General features: G+C 41.8%; 1 protein-coding gene across 1 annotated transcript in view; it reads right to left on the reverse strand.

The window, feature by feature from the left end:
* nfatc1 (nuclear factor of activated T cells 1) overlaps positions 1 to 20304 on the reverse strand; it is a 47809-nt gene that overhangs the window by 8604 nt on the left and 18901 nt on the right. The window contains exons 7-9 of the mRNA XM_005943534.2: positions 15054 to 15109; positions 11674 to 11806; positions 6972 to 7589 (exon numbers count right to left, since the gene is read on the reverse strand). Of these exons, the coding sequence (XP_005943596.1) occupies positions 6972 to 7589; positions 11674 to 11806; positions 15054 to 15109 (807 nt within the window). The remainder of the gene's footprint in view (positions 1 to 6971; positions 7590 to 11673; positions 11807 to 15053; positions 15110 to 20304) is intronic.

Here is a 20304-nt window from a genome sequence, read left to right on the forward strand (position 1 = left end):
GATTCAGCCAAGTTTTTCTTTTAAACTCAGGTATTATTTAAAAATGTCTGAACAATAGATTACTGGAAACTTTTTATGTCTAAATAAAATAGAATTACAGAAAGGGAGAGGAAACCGTGATCTTGTATTTATATCCTTTGTCAAATTTTGGTTGTCGACATTTTCGCCAAATGTTGTTAGTTCAAATGTGGAATCGTCTTTAGCCATGCCAGCAGCAGCCTCGGAGGACGCCAGAGCCGCTCTGTCGGTCTGTCCAGACTGAAATATCTCAAGAGCTCTTGGACAGATCGCCTGTAGATTTCTTGCAGGCAGTTATGGCCCTCGTAGGAAGAGTCTAACAGACTCCGGCGATGGCCTGACTTTTTATCTACTGTCACCGTGAGGTTGATATTTTTGTTTTTTAGTGAAAATGTCTCAGGAAGGAGGAGATGGATGCTATCGGGGTGAATTTTAATAACATGGTGATCCAGCAAAGTCACAAAGATTCGTTTTTCTGGTATCTAAATCCAAGTATCTGTAAAACCAATAACATTCCTCTAAACCTCAGCTGCACTTTGCATTTAGTGCCGATCAATAAATGTTAGTTTGTCTCTGCACACGAGACAGAAAAAAGGTTGGAATCATCTTTCAGTATAACTTAGGCAAAGGAGAGAAAAAGCAATTACAGCAGCAAAAAGACTGCATTCATACAGTGCTTTAACCTAAAAACTCATCAAAAGGACACATATGTAAATCCAGTGTCTTTTACACTGTAGCTTCAATGCTTCTTCTGTCACACACACTGATTCCCAGCAACTTTTTAGACCGTAAAGACCGCCTCTTCAATTATAACTGCCCTACCAAATTCGTAAAGTAGTCTCTACATCTATTTTCACTCGTCTCCATCACCTCAGGCAGGTATTCAATGCATAGAATCACCTGGTAATCTAATAAACTGTTTCTGGACTGCAGAAGGACACCAGGGCACTCACTCCACACGACGAGGAAAGGTGCAGTTTTGCAGGCGACAGTATTAACCGCTGCACCAAACTTTACATAATTAAGATAAATCTTTACCCTGGGACTTTTCCACTGCATTACAACATATTTTGTGTGTGCTTTTTATTGAGTTTAATGATGCACAAGTAAATGAGCAATGAGTAACACATGGCAGATGTGAATATTGGTGAATAGAGCACAAACAAATAAAAAGAAAGCTAACAATTCCTTCTAAACATAATAAAATTTGTAAAACTGCCTTTTACTGTATAAAATCTGAGTGATTTAACAGAGTCAGGTATGACTCACAGATTTATTCCAAAATATTTTTCCTCTGATAGCCTAAATCTCTGGTCATCAATTGTACATTTCTGACATCTAACAAGCCACAACACGCCATAAAAAGCATTTCATAATGCGCTGGCTCACATCGGGCTCAAATGCTTTGCTCGTGTTACCTCACCACTGACAAAAGTGTTGGACACACTACTGTGCAGTATAACGTATGGCTTTCGCCACCTCATCCAGACTCATTCTGAGCTAAAGGGAAGCATGCAAACCTCTCCAGTCAGCCAGTTTTATAGCAGTGTGGCAGACCTCCATCTCCCTCTGCAGCACCCTGCAGCCTATACTGTACCTTTGGCTCCAGACTACGCGAGTCAGACTTTCCACGAACAGACATGTTTGTGGCCTCTCGGGGGACGGTGTGAAAAAATGCGCAGCAGAGGGGGGTCCTGATGAATATTAGAGGCTGTGCAAACACGGATAATAAGACGAAAACAGTACCAGTGGAAGAGGGAGACGAAAACCACCTGTGCCACTTTCAGTTAAAAATGAAGCATAGTGTGGCTGTTTAACAGGATAAGTGTTTAAATTTCTGTGAAATTAAATCAAATTGAGCAAAGACTACTCGTTATATACTAAAAAAAATAAAATCTACCCGCGATCATATTTCAGAAAGGACTCTGTATGAGCAAAAAAGCCTCAGATACGGATGTCTGTGGTTTAACAAGCACGCTCGACATCACACCTGAGCGAGGCCGTAAAGCTGTATCAAACCATGCCAAAGGTTTAATGAAGTGAGAAGCCACAATAACGAAGGAATGTTTAGCAAAATTTCCCTCAATTTGCCAGCGAAAACACGTCTAACAAGGATACCCTTCAGGAATATCCATTATGACTGTGATGGCGTAGTTAAATACTTTGATTTCATTAACTACACCTGGCTGGAACGTTAGAACCTGAAAAAAAGCACATTAACAAATCAAATCTGGAGCTCCAGCCTGCCAAATATTACCGCAGACGGGGTAAAGAAGTGATAATGTATTTATCCAGACTGTTCGGAGGAAGTGGCATGAGAACAGTCTGAGTGCCGCAATCTGAGGCCCAACAACAGCATCTCACTCTCCATCATCACAAAGCTCGGCCAGACGATTCAGCGGGGGCTCTGGTGATGGATCAAAGCTGCGCTGCTCCGTCTGCTGATAGCTGCTGGTTAGTGTTTCTTCATCTACTGAACTCTTTCCGCTGTGGACCTTACACACAGCCACAAACTGGGGTTTTTTTCTGCCCCGAGGAAGATCACTTATCCAATTTATTTCCAATCACCACAATGCAGCGCACAAAGCCCCCAAAACCTCAGTGGTGAGCGCAGAGGGCCAGAGCAGTGAGATCACAGAGTTAGCGCTACTAAAATCCTGCCTTCTGTGACATAAATAAAGGGCGATGCAAAGAGGGCATTTATTTTTTCAGTGAGGTTTGAGCCGAATCGTCTTATTCTGTGTTTAAAGTCAATTATATCAAATTCTAGACCACCAGAGCTTAGGCAGCGAAGAAAGAAATACTTGAAAGCATTGCAACAGCAGTGATAAACATCTTGGCACACCGTCTCGTCAGTCCCACTACCATCTACTGCCTCAGCAGGCTGTAACTGACACAAGCTGTAACAGTGCAGAAGTACTGCCCAAAGTGAGAATTTAAATATTTCTTTCATAATTTCGACGCTGATACGTGGATCTGAAATTTGGATTTCTTTTTTTTTTGTAGACATATAATCAGGATGTTTTGTAGTGGACATAAAAACTTATTACACTTCAGTTTTGTACTGATTACCCAAAGAAAAACAGCTGGGTTTGGCTAAATGTATCTGTGGGGCCATTGGTGGATGTTTTTTGGACTGTACTGAGGATTGACAAAGTGCAGTTTTACACCACGTGAGGGGACCTTGAGAAGAAGTCAGTGCATGTCAGTGATTGCATGCAGTAGCACGCTGCTGCAATGGACAGCTCTACTGCCTTTCTGTGTTGACTATACATGCTGTCTGTGTGGCTGTATGGATTTCCTCTGGGGTAGACGTGTCCTGTGATGGACTAACACCCTGTCTGGGGTGTACCTTATGACAGCTGTGATTGACTCAAACACCCCTGCCACCATAAGTTGGCTAATCGGTTAAGTAAATGAATGTAAGAATGTCACTCTGAATATACTCCCAGATAAGTGGGGACTTCCAGTTCAGTGCAGTTAAGAGCACATTGCAAAATTAAGCTCGTGTAACAGAAACGTGGTTATAAAGGCCACGTGCCGAAAAGGCTTAAGTGCATTTTTACTGTGATGTGAACTGATAATAGAAGATTTTTGTCCTGATGTTGTCTGTTGCAAAGCTCTTTGGCTGAGAAATAAGGGATTAAAGGAATTCAAGCAACTCAGAGGCTAACAGAGACGTTCTTGTAAGTCAGCTGTGTGTAGACCATCAAATGCAGATTTGGCTTAAACAGAGATCAATATAGTTAATCGTGAAGAGAAAGAAGCATAAAAAAAATCCATCAAAGATTAAAAAAAGCACTAACAATGGCTGCTGTTGATCATTGTCATTATTTTTAACACTGTTTCACTTCGCTACAAAAATGTTCTTTGTCTCGTATGACTTCTACCTTCTCTGCAGCTAAGCTAAGGCCCCAGTCACACTAGAGGAAAAACAGGTCAGCAAAATGAAAAAAATTACAAATAAACAAATAAACATCAATAAAATAAAATGCTTCCAATCATGTGGGACTGATTGGAAATAGCTGCACTGACAAACTGATCAGATGCGTGCAGCATCCTTGTCCTCTGGTTGACCAATTGTTTTGTCACAAGGCGATTGCATGCAAGGTTGTGTGGAAGGAGGCAACCTGTCTCCCTCTGACTCATTCCGACTGCAATCAAATGCAGGCAAAGGTCTGCAATTAATCGCCATCAACTCTATAAATGGCAGACAAAATGCCATCTCACTGACTCAGTCGGAGTCAATCTGCGGCTGTGAGAAGCTGCTCTGCTCAGTCATTTATTTCTCCAAGTGAGGACACAGAGTAAGGAATCACACAAGCCTAAGTTACTGAGGTTTGTGGTGGAAAATTTACTGTAAATTGTGCTAAATTTAACACTGAAAAGAAGGCTTTATTTTGCCCCCGATATGTGTGTGATAGTTACCGGTGGTTATTTATTTGGAATAAAAGACAGAGATGTTATCAGAACAAGTACGTAATTGGCACAGCTGGATGGTTCAAAGTTGTGGGCGCAGCTCCAAAACTCTTTACTCAGTGCTGACTTGGAGTGTTTAGAGCCGAGGCACACGTATTCCTGCTCTGCAGTAATGCTGGGATTTTACTGAAATAGAGCAGAACTGAGCTGAACTTAACGGAGCATTGGAAGGAGGCAGGAACAAGGATACATCTGGTTTTCCTTTTTATACTGAACAGAGGAGGTTTCCACACTGAGACCCGCACACACAGCAGCGTTCGTGTTTCTTTCTCTTACTTTACTTGATAGGCGGTATTACAAATGTCAGAAAGAACTCAGTTATTAATTGATCTGTTAGAATATTGTCAGAATGTTACAGTGTGCTAAGTTCGTTAAATTAATATTAATATTCCCAATCTCACAGTTTCCTCTTCAAAAACTCAAAGTTAAAAGCTGAATGAAACCTCCTATCTACTGCCCCTTAACCTTAACATTTAATTTGAAATAATGTCAAAATGCAACAGCACAAAATGCTGCCAGTTTACGAAATATTACACTGAGAAAATTCCTCAGAAACCAGTTTGCTTTGATGAGGGATTTGTTTCTGTTTACCCTGTACAGGAAAGGAGGCATCTTGTTCTATTTACTGAAATCAGCAGCAGACTTTCTGACTTTTAGACCTAACAAATATGTGAAAATCACTCGTAACATGTAACGTGTTTTAAGTTGCTCTAAATGTGAGTGATGCGGCGGTGAGGTTAGGGTTGAGCTTTTCATTCAGGGGTGTGGCTGCTCCTCTCCATCGGCCAGTGACAGGAGCGACAGTAGCAGATGCATAACCAGCAAATGTATGCGTAACATATTAAAGCTTTGTAATAAAGCACCTTATCTCTGGATAAATCCCACGCTCCACCTGAGTCTCAGTTCTCAGGACCTCACATGGCCGCCAACAATTTCTAACAGAAGATTTCACCCTTATATCATAAACATTCATTCTTCAGCCTCACTCTTGTCACAGAGAGAAACATGAGTAAAACCTGCGCTTACAGCGAGTACAACATTCACTCCCTGAGCTGCTGGTAGAGTGCTGGTCATTAATGAAATTTACTTACAGCATCTGTTTGTTTACAAGTTTATAAATGTGTCTCATTTGGATCAGGCCCAGGTTGTTACTGAGAGTCATGCCTGATGTGTGGATTCTGCTCAGTCTGCAACAAATGTTTCTGGCAAAACTTCACCTACTTCCAAGATACATGGAGAAGACAAAGATCTGATGACATGAAGACTCCACGACACTTAAAGTATTAGGGAACAGCTTTATTAAGGGACTTAATAAAGCTGTTCCCTAATACGGTGGAGTGTGTCGGTGGAGTCTTCACATCATCAGATTCTGCTCAGCCCACCGTTGTTGAGTCCACCTCGGCCGTGTTGCAACAGATTTGAGATTTACCACAGTTAACTGTAAACAGATTGCATGTAAGTGCCAACTTGACCCTGTTAATTAAAAAACTGATTGAAGCAAACTGTCACCGCCTTATTGCCAATTTATCCCCATTTTATCGCTGTTCCGATACACCAATGCTGCTTTGAAGAGTGAAACTGACTGGGAGTCATCACAGACCAGTTCCCCATCCCTGACCACTTCAAGCAGGGCCATTACAAGTTGATTGTACATGGTCACTATAATTTTGATCGCGTTGCGGTTTCAATCACTGTTTTTGCTAGTGCGACTGTAGCTTAAGCTACCGGTAATAGAATAAAAGCAAAGCTAAACGAGCACACACACACACGTTGCTGGTTGTGCCACATATTTTTGACTGCATGCATCTTAGGCATGTAGATCTGAGTCTGAAAAGCTCTAATTAACACATAGAGACTACCAGTCATTTTTTGAAACACATTTTGGATCTTGGGTGTAGCGCTACACTAGAAGTTTTATTACTGAAGCGCAAATGTTTTATTTCAACAAGCTATAAGACAAAGAAGGTGTAGTCTGTGCACTTTAGATGTGCTTGGAGGATTTTGTGCTTCCAGGTTTCCAGGCTAGTAGTTTCCCACGCTTCCCCTCTCCTTACTATGATAAAACCCTAAATCCTCCACTTGCTATGACTTTGTATTTACCAAAGACAAATGAGATCAATCTTATCTCTTAAGTCTCAGCAACAAAGCAAACAAACATTTTCCACAAATGTTTAACTGTTCTTTTAAATGACTATGAGTCAGAGGATTTCCACACAAAAAAAAGAGGAAAAAACTTCCAAGTTGTGATTTGATGGCCAAAAATTTCCTGGCAAAAGTGATAAGTGAGTCATATGATAATCAAAAATGCTATCAGTGCCTGGAGATATAGTACGGTCGTTTTGTGCTGGAGGGTAATAAAAACCATATTGTTTCATCAATTAGGGGGCTCGATGGGGATTTCGCTCTATAATTTTTTCCATGCAGTGGATTAGAAGTATTTAAATTCTGTCTTGTAAAAGTAAAAAAAGTCTCACCATCATCAAGGTACATCTGGTCCAGCTCTTGTGGTTCTTGTTTGATGCTGACAGCCAGTGGCGAGGGACTGCCATCCTCCTGCAGGGAAGAGCGAGCCCTCTCTGGCACTTTGGGGTGCTGCTGAGCGGCTGGGCTTGTGCTGCCGCTCACCGGCTGCGCTGGTGTCATGCAGTGGGTTGGAGAAAAGGGGGCGTCAGTCGGGCTGGAGGCCTGCGAGGTTGGGGAGGAGGAGCAGCTGCTGGGCGAGTAGAGGTTGGGTGGCTGGTAGCGCCCGGGAGTCTCCTGAATGATAGAGACATGCGGGATCGGGGACTGCGAGCCCGGCTGTTGGACGGCCGGGCTCGCAGGGAGGCATTTTGAGAAGGGTGAGGGTGGGAGATCGTGCTGTTTAGGGCTGGTGCTCGGAGATGAGGAGGAGGAGGGCTTGGCTGCAAGTTTCTGCTGGCTGGCTGAATAAGGCCCGCCAACAACACGTGGCCTGAGGTCAGAGGTCATCATCGGGGCCATGACTTGTGAGGGGTAATATGGCTTTGGGAGTAAGGACAAGCCAGGGCCATGTTGGGTGCACATCAGAGGAGCATCATAGTCATCGCGAGGCTCCGTCTTTATTGTTGGAACTGAAGGAAAACAGAAGGAAAAGCTAAATGAGTAAACACATATTCCAACCATCCTGCAAGTGTGAGTGAGCGAGTGAGTTAGTGAGTGGGTTTGTGGCTAGGATACACACTGCCAAACAAACACTCTCATCAATGAGTCTCTGTGTTAGGGCCTGAGCTCCCCCACCCAACAGAAAACATTCACAAAAGTAGAAAAAAGAAGTAAAAAAGGGATGAGTCATCAACACGAGAAAAATCTGGCTGCTTCTATAATAAAAGCCCTGTTTTCTTTGGATCCTGTTCTGGTGCTAATATCCACTACAGTACATGTGCGATATGATATATGTTGCAGCAGCAGCAGCAGCTTCGTGCTCAGCAGGGTTCAGTAATTTCAAAGAAAATTACTGCTTCCTCACCGAGACAAAGCAAGAGTTTAACTGAACGCAAACACATGAAATTGGGTCTTTGGGGTGTCGGAGGATTGCGGAGGACCAACGCTGAGTTCAAATGAGCCACGTCTTGTTTTCAGTCGCTGTCATCTTGGCCATCCGTCCAGATTTCACAGCGAAACATATTGGACACAAAGTTTCAAAATGCGGGCCATCAATCAGCTGCAGCCAATGACACCACATCAATCTTATATAACAAGCGTTTCAGTGCGGTTACAAGCACACGACAGCACAGCTTTGACCCTGAACTGCATCACTGCATCATCAAACTGGATCTATTTCTTCTACTTTATTTCTGCCGAGCATATTTTAGATCATAATATGAAGCATGTGCTTGAAATAGAAGCTGAAATACTTAATAACCTATGCTTTATTCTTCTTATTCTTGTCACGCTTGTTTGATTTGCAGACTGTCTACTGATTTTATGTAATTCTGCATCTTTCTCGGGGATGTCTCTTTAAAAAGATATTTTTAATCTCAGAGGGAGTTCCCGAGCTAAATAAAAAGGCTAATTAGATTAAAAGGAGTGAAACTAGGACGTGTCATGCATGGTGAAGCCTCGCCTGTCAACAACTGTAAAAGAGGAACTGCAATGAGATAGTTACACAAACCGCACGACTAAAATAGCAAACGCACCCCTATTTTGGGTCTGTTTGGAGGAAGTGTGTCTGCCTGCTTGTGGAGGGTAGATGCATGCATGTGCAAAGAAGGGTGCAGAAGAAGTGCAAATAGTTTGTTTTGCCAGAAAAGAGAGCCTGCCCTTGGGTTTCCGGAGTGAGAAGATCAACCATGTGTACTACGTGTCCCAAAATAAATCTGTTGTTTTTGTGTGAGCTGTTGAAACACCTGCTGTTGATGAAAAAAAAGAGAAAAAGGTACAGATGTGATTTCTTCAAAACAGAAGCAAAAAACCTGAGGCGTAAATCAGAGCGGAACAAAACGATTTACAGATTTCTTTAATTGATTATTTCGCTTAAACGCATCAAATTTAGAAATGTGATTGAAAAAAAAAAAAATCACGCGCATTTTGAATTTGACGTCAGCAATGCATTTAAAAATGTTGGAGGACGACAAAAGACTGGAAAAGGGTTGTAATGCTAAAAAAAGCTCTACACAGCCCACAACATGTTAGCGATGTGTAAAAACTGCTTTTCAAAATATAGATACTGTGAAAGACTACATGAGAATAAGCTTTTCAATCTAAACCTTTCATCATCTGCGTTCATACTAACATCAAATGATCCAAAGAATCTGCAGAAAACTCCAGATTTCAGTCAAAGACGATGCTGAAAACAACGCCAAATAGTGAATGGTTGTGATCGTCAGGTCAGATGTGAAGAACAGATATAAAAAAAAAACCCATAAATGCTGCTGCCTTCTCTTTTTAGATTAACTTGGGTGAAGGGGAAAACTTCAAAATCTTAGGTTGTTTTTGGAAAACACTGACACAATACCCTTCAAGGATCAGTGATGACATCAGGGGTTCATCTTACTCACACGTCTGTGAAGGCTTCATTAATGCTACATCATTTAACTGTCAGCCTGCTCACGTTACAATGGCACAACTCCATAGCAAAAGAGTGCGGGTACCAAACTGGTGCTCATCCACTCCTGGTTTGGCATTTGGCGCTTTATGAAACAAAAAACAATGACAAAGAAAACACCTGAAGCGAAAATCCCATATTTAGGAAAAATGGGGAACTTTTACTTTCAAAAGTGCAGCAAAGACCTCCCTCAGTCCTCCTTTTCTTAAACAAATTGCTGTAATCAAATTCAAAACGAGTATTTTTTTAGCAAACAATAAAACAATTGAGCCTCAACATCTGAAAGGTTGTCTTTGTATTATTTTCAATTAACCATCAGGCTGAAAAGATTGGGAAATGACTGCATTCTGTCCAGACATCTCATTGAGGAACTGAGGCCTTGATCATTTTTTCCAGCTGTGTTTTTACTCAGTCTGTCTATTTGTTTAAACTTTCTCAATGATTTTCTCCCTTTCTAGAAGACTGGCAGATTATATTGTTCAGCCTGCTGGCTTGTTGCCTTAAAAGCTTTCACCTTCTAGGAGACACTGACCACACTTGCTGTCCCACAGTCTGTCCACTCCCTTACACTCTGCAGCCCGAGGACAATGCTCCACTTTCACGGCGGGGCAATCCGTCGCCCACGTACAGGGCCGAGCCAGTTCAGCTGAATCGCAGCTTTGAACCACCCACTGGATTTTCACTCCAAGCCTGGAGTGCAATTAGCAGTGGTTTTTACATTTCAGTTGGTGGGTCAATGTTTATATTTAGCTTGGCAAAAGGCTCTCTATTCAAATAACATGTTTTTCCCATGCCCCTTTCCCCACCCTCGTGTGTCCAGTTGCCTCAGCATTCATGCAGCAACAGGTATGGAAAAGAACAGATTTTATGGATTTCTTTTTACAATGGAGGAATAATAGCGTTGCTTTGTTCCTCCCTAGAAAACCACCAGACAAGGGGGGAATACAAACTGTTTGTTCTCGTCTTCAGAAGTAAAATCCCAGCGAAAATGTTTCTAATTAGTCTGTGATGTGGAAGGAAAAGAGCAGACTGAGAGTAGTGAGGGGCTGGCATGGTGACAAAAAAGTCAAAAACAAAAAATTAACCAAAAGTCTGGAGATTAATGGAGGGTTATATATGTATATTTTATTTTACTTTGTGACCAAAATGGTTTGACTATTTGGGTTTCAAGCTGACGGGACTGTTTTGTTAAATTAGCAAAAACTCAACTCTACATTAAATGATAATGAAAGCAGCTGTTTTTTTTAATTATTAAAACATGAACAAGACTAAATGGTGAGTGATACTATTGACCCCCAGCTTAACATATATCTGAAGACAGTTTTTACCTTATTCACACTATATTTTGCCTTTTTTTTGCAGCTTCATCACATCGAAATTTGCTGAAAAAGAAGTTACAACAAAGTGGATCCACTATGCTAATGTCCATTCACAGAGAATATTTTGCTGATTCAAAATAAATTCATCCAGAGTTCATGTTCAGGCTAAAACAAGTTGCTTTAGATCCCTCCCCCCTCCCTTTAAGACGGTAGTTCTCATGATTTGGACCTCATTTGTGAGGTATAGAGCCACTACAAAAAATATGTTTAATGATTCAAAAAAAATTAACATTTTTTCCAATGCTGTGGTGCTCACACTTTTTATTGTTAGTAAAAAGGGTCCGGAAAAGCTTTGAGATAAATGTTTTAAGTGACTTTCTTCTGATTGGGTGCTCCTCTAAACATTGACAGCAGGTGGGTGGGGCTTGTGTGCTCACAACCAGATTCAGGAGTAGAAAAAGGCAACTTGAAACAAAGCTTCTGGCTAAGAGTGAGCACAGACTGACAGACTATTTTGAACTTTAGCCATTTTTATGAGCATTGTTTTATGAGCACTGAGCATCCCTCACTGTAAGAGCATATGTAGGTGGCTTGATTTGGCTCTTACGAGCCTACAGGGATTTGGAGCTTCCCCTGAAATTGAACCAGAGAACTTTTTGTATGGTAAAAAAAATGTGTAAGCCACCACACTATGGACTCACTGTAACAGCAAACATATGAAAGGAGTTTAACATTTTATGAAGGACAGCGGTGACCAAACCTATAAATTGCAGACTATAAAGACAAGTTTACCGGTGGCAGGGACGTAGGTGAAGCGCTGGTACTGGCTTCTTTTCCTCTTGCCATTGCAGATGTAGAAGTTCACGTGGACGGGAGTGGACAGTCTTTGGTTTCGGTAGGGAGGGATTTCAACAAGAAGCGAATTCTGCAACACAGACCAAGTTCTGTCATTAAAAAGACACCATCTATTTAAATATCCATTTAATTAGCTTATAGCTTTGCATTTGCACTTAAACTTCTTAATTAGTACATATAAAAGGGGGAAGTCGTCACTGTGGCTTTACTTCTCTTGTTTGTCATCTTGAAGAGGTAGTTGTGACAAAGAAACCGAGAACACTACATGCCCGTCTGTGCCAATTTGACAATCACAGGTAAACCCTGACCGCTACACAATCTGATTATTTTGGCAACATGTGTGTCACCCCCTGTTGGCCATTAGAAGGGGGAAAGGGGAACACAAAATCCAGGCTGCAGTCCTTTCCACTATATTGTAGCTTAAATTTAAGGGGCGGCACATGCAATGTAAAAATCTGGTTGTCATCCGAAAGCCACAAAGAGGCCATGAAGTAAGGTTAGAGGGAGCTCTGGTTGTTTGCACAATGAATAACTCAGTCAAAGTGAATAAATTGAACCTGGGAGTGTCCAGATAGTTTATTTCCCCAGCAGAGCTTCCTGCTGAGAGTGAAGGCCAGAAGTGACCACACTCCTGGGTTCAGCCTGTGGACACATGAGCCCCATGTGTGTGTTCCTGTGCATGTGTGTGGGAATATATATGACCGAGTGTGTTGGAGGCGCTGCTCAGTAGTCAGGGAGGAAGTCATCCGTCTGCAAAACTGAGCTTCGGAGGATGGCCGGGCCTGACATGTACAGGTGAGAGCTGACACACGTTATATTAAATCACTACCACTGTAAAGCTAAGTGGAGCCAGATGAGGCTTTTCTACTTTTCTTACTCCCTGAAATCCATCGGCCCTTCAGAGAAATAGCAATTAAATTTCAGGAAAGGGTTCCTCATTTGGACTGTGTAAACTGTGTTAGGCAGCTGTATTTGCAGGATTCCACTGGTGTCACATGTAATTGAAGTCATTCAAATATTTCTGAAAGTTGTATGCCTGCATTTTGTGTGTTACATCATAAAATTGCAAATTGAGTTAAAACAAACACAAAAAGCAAAAGAAAATCTCAAAACAAGGTCTGGGAGGTTTAATATAATAAAACTGGTTCCTATCATGCAAACAGTAGGAAGGAAAAAAATGTGACAAATTGAGCATAGAGGAGCATTTTTGGACTCCCTAAGTGAGTGCGTCAAGACCATCTATCTAGGTTTATATGAGAAATCTGTATCTAATTATAAGTAATTCTTAAAAAGAAAACGTAATCATCCCTCGTCTTCCCAGATCTGCGCTCATTGGAGCAGGTCAGTCTGTTCAGGTGACGTATTGTGGATTTGTTGTTTGGTCTGAGATTAAACTTGGCCAAAGCAGCGTCAGTGTTTGAAATGGGACCAATCCAGCAGACTGGACTGAGTGGGGAGGGACGGAGAGAGGGAGGCCCTTTGTCTATTCAAGCAGACAGATGTGCCCCAGCAGCCACTCTAAGTGAGTGTGTGTCTGTGTTTTGCAGAGGGAAGACACTGGGAGCAGGTGCAGAGCTTCACATTTATACACGCTCTAATCCCCTCGTCTATCTCCCAGACTCCCACCACGTCTCTGGCTCTCTCTTTCCCTCAGCTGTCTGAGCGCAAGACAGGATACACTGCCAGGCTCAAACCCCCACAGGTGGAGGGCTGAACTTTTGAACACCTTTTCCACACATTTCAAACACAACACTGAAGCTTCTGTCCTGGGTTGAGGAAATCAGCGCTGTTGTTACAGTCACAGTTCGCTGATTCAGAACAAAAGGCAACGCTGGTATTGATACTTCATTAGGCATTTCATTAGGTACACCTGTTTGGTTGCTTGTTAATGTAAATGTGTAATCAACCAATCACATACCATCAGCACAATTAGACATGTAGACATGGTCAAGGTGATCTGCTGAGATGATTTAAGTGACTCTCAATCGCATCATTGTTGCTGCCATTTGAGAAACTGCTGATCTACTGCATCTAGTGCTGAGAATGGCTTGAAAACCAGACAATATCTGATGAGCAGCAGTTCTCTGGGTGAAAAAATGCCTTCTGGTTAATGCCAGAAGTCAGAGGAGAACTGCCAGACTGCTTTGAGATCTCTGGAAGGCAAAAGTAACTCAAATAACCACTTGTTACAACCAAAGTAAGCAGAAGATCATCTCTGAATGTGAAACCTTGCAGCAGATGGGCTACAGCAGAAGAAGACCACACCGGCTGCCACTCCTGTCAGCTAAGAATAGGAAGCCAAGGCTGCACTTCACACGGACTCATCACAACATGAAAGCATGGATCCATCCTGTCTGGTAACAATCATCAGGCTGGTGTAATGATGTGGGGGATGCTTTCTCGACACACTTCAGGAGTGTCACATAAACACCTGAACATTGTTAGTGGCCTTGTCAATCTTTTTACGACCACAGTGTATCCAACTTCTGATGCCTGCTTTGAGCAGGATAACAAACCATGTCACAAAAGTCAAATAATCTCAAACTGGTGTCTTGAACATGACATTGAGTTTACTGCACTCAAATTGCCTCCACAGTCACCAGATCTCAATCCAATAGAGCACCCTTGAGACGTGGTGGAACAACAGATTCATGTCGTGAATGTGCAGGAACTGTGCGATGCTGTCGTGTCATTATGGACCAAAAATATATGAGGAATGTTTTCAGCCCCTTGTTGAATCTATGCTATGAAAAACTGAGGAATTAAGGCAGTTGTGAAGGCAAAAGTGTGTCCAGTACAGAAACAGGAAGTGTTTGGTAAGTGCCCTCTTAGTTTCTTCCAGCCCTGTAAAATATTTCTTGTAAATAAATAAGAGATCAGATATAAAAAGCATAACAGTTGAATAATGAACACACATTCTTTTTGTAGTATTAGCTAAGGGGTTGGGTTATTTTGCCTTTCCTTACAGGTTTATGCTAAGCTAGTAGATGAATGACTAGAATAGTTTACAAATTTTAAAGACTTCTTGAACTTCCCATCTAATTATGTATAAGTTTACAGCAGATTTGTGATTCAATAAAAAAAAAAACAACTGCGTTGTTGTTGCTAAGGCAGGTTGTTCTTCATCACACTGAGTGGGGCTCCAGTCGCTCTCGGCTCTCTTAATTTAGACGTTAGATTGTTTTTCAGATGCGAAGACTAAACATTTTGGCATCGAGTTCAGATAAATGATTGGGAACAGCTGCTCTTTACACAGCGCTTTAATCCTGAAATGAGATCAGCTTTGTCACGATCACTGTGTCACATGTATCACTTACAGGCTTCGAGGCGTCTCTCTCAACCTTGGCCTCAGTCTCCCAGATGTGGTGACCGTCTAAAAGAAAGGGCAGGAAAGAGAGAAAGACTTAGCAACGACGGTTCAGAAAATAACCCACCTACTTGGCTCCCAGCAGAAATGAAGAAATGCAATGAGTGTTGTTATTATTATCGGTTACATCAGTGATGTATAAAACAGCTCCGGAGAGCGGAGGATATCACGAACGTCACACTGTCTGACCCACGGCTCATGAGCTCATATCCTCGGTCTAACAAACCGGGGACAGACTTCGAGACAGCAAAATCGCACAGAGAGAAATCTGATGCAATCCTGAAAAAAAAAAGAAAAGCAGTCATACCAAAGAGATGAGCGACATCTTTGGTGGATGAGAGAAAGCTTGACTTCATCGCTGTGTGGAATCCCAACATGCTCGAGCAGCTGGTTGGCTCGTTAATGCGCGGCGACTGGAAACTGACAACTCGCCTCGACTTTCAAACCTCTCATTTCTTCTGTTCTCATAGGAATCTTTCCGCTATCCCCATATAATGATTGTTAAACGGTACTGGTACTTTTTTCTCTTCTTTTCTGGTAATGTGCTTTTTCTTCTGTTTAGCTGCCACAATAAAAAAGGTTTTCCCATCAGGCAATAAAACGAGGCATCATGTGAACCGCTGGAAACACAGGCCTGCTAAAAAAAGCACGGGTTTGATTTGTCATTTTGCCCAATGAGGTGTGAGTAAAACTATAATTTTCAACCAATTTATTAGACAGAGGGAAACCGCTGTGATTTCTTTAGACCCCTGACTCATTAACAAGGCTCTAAATTGACATTAAAGGGCTGTGAAATTGAAAACTTTACTTTAAAAGAAAGAAAAAGTCAGCCATGGCCAAATTTTTTTTGAAGAAAATTGACTCAGTGTCGCTCAACATGATGCCTGCAGTTTGACAAGTGGAGCGTTTGAATGGAGCAGACAGCTCAGTGGAGACGGACGGGACGCTCGGTGTTTGAGTAGACGGGAGTTGTGAGGTGGCACAGATGGAGGAGGTGCAGCTTGGCACTGACTGGAGAGCCGGAGACCTCTCTCTGCTCTGTTTGATCTCACTTTCATTTTTCTTATAGCTGCTGCACATGCCTGACACTTAGCATTAGAGTTTCAGGGTTGCTGCTCTCCAGGAAGAAGCGATAACATTCGTTTCGAATGAGTAATAGGGCTACAAATTCCTCTCAGACGATTTGAATCTTCGAGTGTCAAGTTTACGCTCATTATTTCAACTTTAACTCTAAACACAAAATAAAAGTCTTTTTTTTTTTTTACCAAATGTTTCCACAGAACTCCTTCATATAAAACAGACGGACTATCATCCAAGAAAAACCAACAAAAAAGGCTGAGATAGAGTGTGCTGTCACTTTAGTAATAACTCGAGGGAAACCTGAGAGGGGCTCAACTGAGAGCTGAGCTGTCACTTCTGGAGACATATTTTCAAACTCTTCAACAATCAGAAGCCTGTCTCAAATACTGTTTTTACAATACAGGCTCTGCTTGTTATAATTTAGTCAATTTTTCAGTGCACCTGCTGTAAGTAAGAATGTGGAACTGGGGCTGAGCTATTAGAGCAAAGTTTTCTTTTTAAGCCTGCTCTGTTAGACATTTAAAAGATCACTTATTATTTCTGCTAAATATCAAACATCTGACATGGTTTCTGCTGCCATTAGCCACACAGTGCTTAATAATGCATAATGTTTATGCTACAGTCAATATACACATGTAAATGTAAGTGGTTGAAATGACTTCAAAGGGATGGAAAGAACATTTCTGACGAGCTGCAAACCAGAAAAGAAAAAAGGAAACAATGCAACGCAGCCTGTGAACGCTGCAGATACATCAACAGGTTCGACTTGTCTTCCAGATGACACTTAAAACGTCTCTTCGTGCAACCTTGTTGCGTGCAACTCAACATATATCATAAAACCTTGCTATTACTTGTTGTATGTTTGTCTTTTTTCACTGGTAAAATATTTTAATTCCATTTCAAGTAAATTTTCCCTACACGGTCTCTTTAGTACTTTAAAAACCCAGTGTAAATATTACATTATCATAGAAAGAAAGCCCACAATACAATAATTAGTATAAGTAAGCACTTATACAAAAAACAAAATGAAAAAAAAAAAACTACTTCATCATTCAAATCTTCATCCTCGTGACCGTTCTAGATGAAACATGAAGGTATGAGAGGAAGACAGAAGGGGAGTATACGACAACCTCCTACGTGAAATATTTATAACTTACTGACAGGAACACTATGAAACTTCTGAGAAAAAAGTGACAGCTTATGACAATAAATTTTTCGTTACCTAAATTTTTCACTCTCTCTGTGGACGCTCATTATGTTCATGTCTGGCTCCACATTTCTCTTCTTGGACTCTACTAGAGATGCTTTGCATGATTCACAGTTCAAAATAATCATCAATCATCTCCAACTGGGCCTCCCTTCAGCTCATCCTCTGTCTGAAACTACATGTGCTACCTTTAAAATAACTTTCTTCTGATTGGTTGCCCCTCAAAAGAGTTGTGGGTGGGGCCACTGTGCTCACAGCCAGAGCTGTGTGCTACTGACATCATAAAGATCCAAAAGTAAGAAAGACTGTCTGAAACGAAGCCTTAGCTTTTGCCTCGAGGGGATTGCTTCTACATATAGTTAGTTAATTATTCAACGTTGGATATGTTCAGTAGGAGCATTCGTCACTGTAAAGATACAGGTATGAGAGAAATGAAGGGAAGCATAAATGGTCTACTTTCATTCTAAAAACAAAATGAAATCTGAGAGATAATAAATGTAAACAGCATTCTGAAAGCTTCAAGATAATCTGGTACAGATGCAAGGTGTAGAGTTATGGGAAGTGCACACACACACACACACACACAGACTGGTGTGTGGTATTATGATTCAAACATGAGATTTATAAACAATATGGCAAAGAAACCTCCCTATAAACAGAAAAGAGAAGAAAAACAGCTCGTCATACAGGAAGTTCTCAGTGAAAAGAATATCTTTACGTAAGCAGCGCTGACAAACTTTAAAAATAGTTAACGTGACTAACACTAAAATCTGCGCGTTTGTCTGTTTTCTCAACCCCACTCTGTCTCCTCACTTCAGGAAGCTCTCCAGAAGGGAAGCCTTTCCAGTCATTGTCAATCCACAGGAGATGAACATGTTTTTTAGATCTCCCTCAACGTCTCTGTCTGTTTCTCCCCGTCTGCTTTTGCCCTCGCTCTCTCTGACTCACGCACATCATTTTTCACATCATCACAGAGATAGAAAATTTGAATTGAGCAATTTGTTCTCGGTGCCCAGCTACCTACTGCCAGGAAACTTCTCAAGAGCTAAAAAAAAAAGAGAGAGAAAGAGCTTTGAAAAGTTGAATGCGTGGGATGCCTTTGTTTGAAAAGACTGTACCGGATAATTGATAACCACAGAATGTAATTGATAACCACAGAATGTTCCAGAGTTATAGGGCAACATCTGCGCAAAGCCTGCACCGATCCAATGAAAAACTTCGGCAGCAGTTTCTCTCCAGCTCCCCTCCCACCAAATTTCAGCGAGCACAATTTGGTTTCTAACTCTCTGGCCCACTGTGCTGGATGATATCCAATATTATCTAAGTTAAACAACTCAGCCTAAAACCACCTCGACCATATAAACCCAGCACCCCTCCCCAGCTCTCACAACGCCCAAGCTCCACCGGCCTTGGCACCGTCCCAGCCTCTCAGAAGTCATACAATTCACATTTTGTTAGCAACGGTCTACACAAATCATTACTTTCTCAGAGCAGACATAACACAGAGCAGTCAATGACACAGCGGTGGTGTGCTGCAAAGAGTCATGGCAGCCGAGGGGGATCAAACAATATACAATACAGTTATTTGTCATGTTGTGTTTAGAAAGAGATTCAAACAGCTCCTTGTGTGTCTTAATTGAGGCTGGGTGGAGTAAAACTCTGGTGCCCAGAGTGAAACAGCGGGGTGGCATGTGCCCAAGCCCTCATAACGTACAGTAAATATAAACATATGCTCTACCCAAGTCCATGTGGCACACTGAAAGAGTTCCCTTGTCCTCTGACTGACGACTGAGACCTCTTCCTTACCACCCTGAAAACATTTGGATTTTGGAAGCTGCTTGCAAACTGAGGCCAGCTCAAATCTGATAAATGGCAGCAGATACTGACATCCAGCCCTCAAGAGCACCACTTAAAGCTACAGCGGCGCCTGCCACTACACAACGTCACCCGTTTCATAGAGAAATCAATCTCTGGAGTTTCTCAAAAAAGCTGTCTTTTTCTTTCTTTTTTAAGAAATCATACCCTATAATTTATGAAAACATCATCTCATCTGTTTATGTGGCTGTAATTGATTTGTTTATGAAAAATAGCCATTGTTCTCAAAAGTGTCCGAAGCAGCCAAACCGCTGAACAGCCATTGTTCTGTTAATCTAATGAAAGTGAAGTGCGCCTACCATGCGCACCACCAAAGCAAAGGAACCCTCCCTCCAAACCAAACCACCGCTCAAAAGATAGCACAGCTAACAGAGCGTGCAAGTTAAAACAAACTCATTCACCCCAAGGTGCATTACTGTCATTACGCTACTGTCATCTCGCTCACAGCTCTCATTAGTTTAAAGAAGGAGGGCTGTCTGCAGTTTTCTGCCGGTAATTTTAGAAACCATCTCACAGCAACGCAGCGTGGTCAAGTTCAATTTTCAGCTCGTCTTACTTGCTGCTCTGACCAAGAACGATTAGACAAAATTGTTTGGGTGTTCCCGTCAGACGAGGAAAGCTCGGCTTTTCTACCTGCTCGGAGCTCCAACTCGTCGGCTCACAGAAAGAGCGACGGGTGAGGAAGATGGTTCAAGGAAAACATAGCTGTAGGTTTGATGGATCAGGGAAATTGTTATTCGCAGCGATGCTGATTGCAGCCGACCAGGCAGCTCTCCAGAATACCAGGCCAGATGTGAAAGTGCTCTTTTCATTTGGGGTTTTTCCTCTGAAAGGATTTCCTCCAGGATCTCTCGCTATTATCAATCATTGAAGGGAAACACTGTGCAGAACCACACTTGATTAAAAATACTCCAGCAAATAAAAGGAGGGACCCGGTGAAAGTAATCAACGGTGTGCATTATTTTCAGATAACTGCAGTTGTGAAACAGTCCAGTTGTTATCGTTTCAAATGGACGCTTTCTGAACTATACAGTTATCA

This window comes from Haplochromis burtoni, unplaced genomic scaffold, assembly GCF_018398535.1.
Source record: "Haplochromis burtoni strain Fernald_Lab_line unplaced genomic scaffold, NCSU_Asbu1 Contig_171, whole genome shotgun sequence".
Classification (NCBI taxonomy): Eukaryota; Metazoa; Chordata; class Actinopteri; order Cichliformes; family Cichlidae; genus Haplochromis; species Haplochromis burtoni.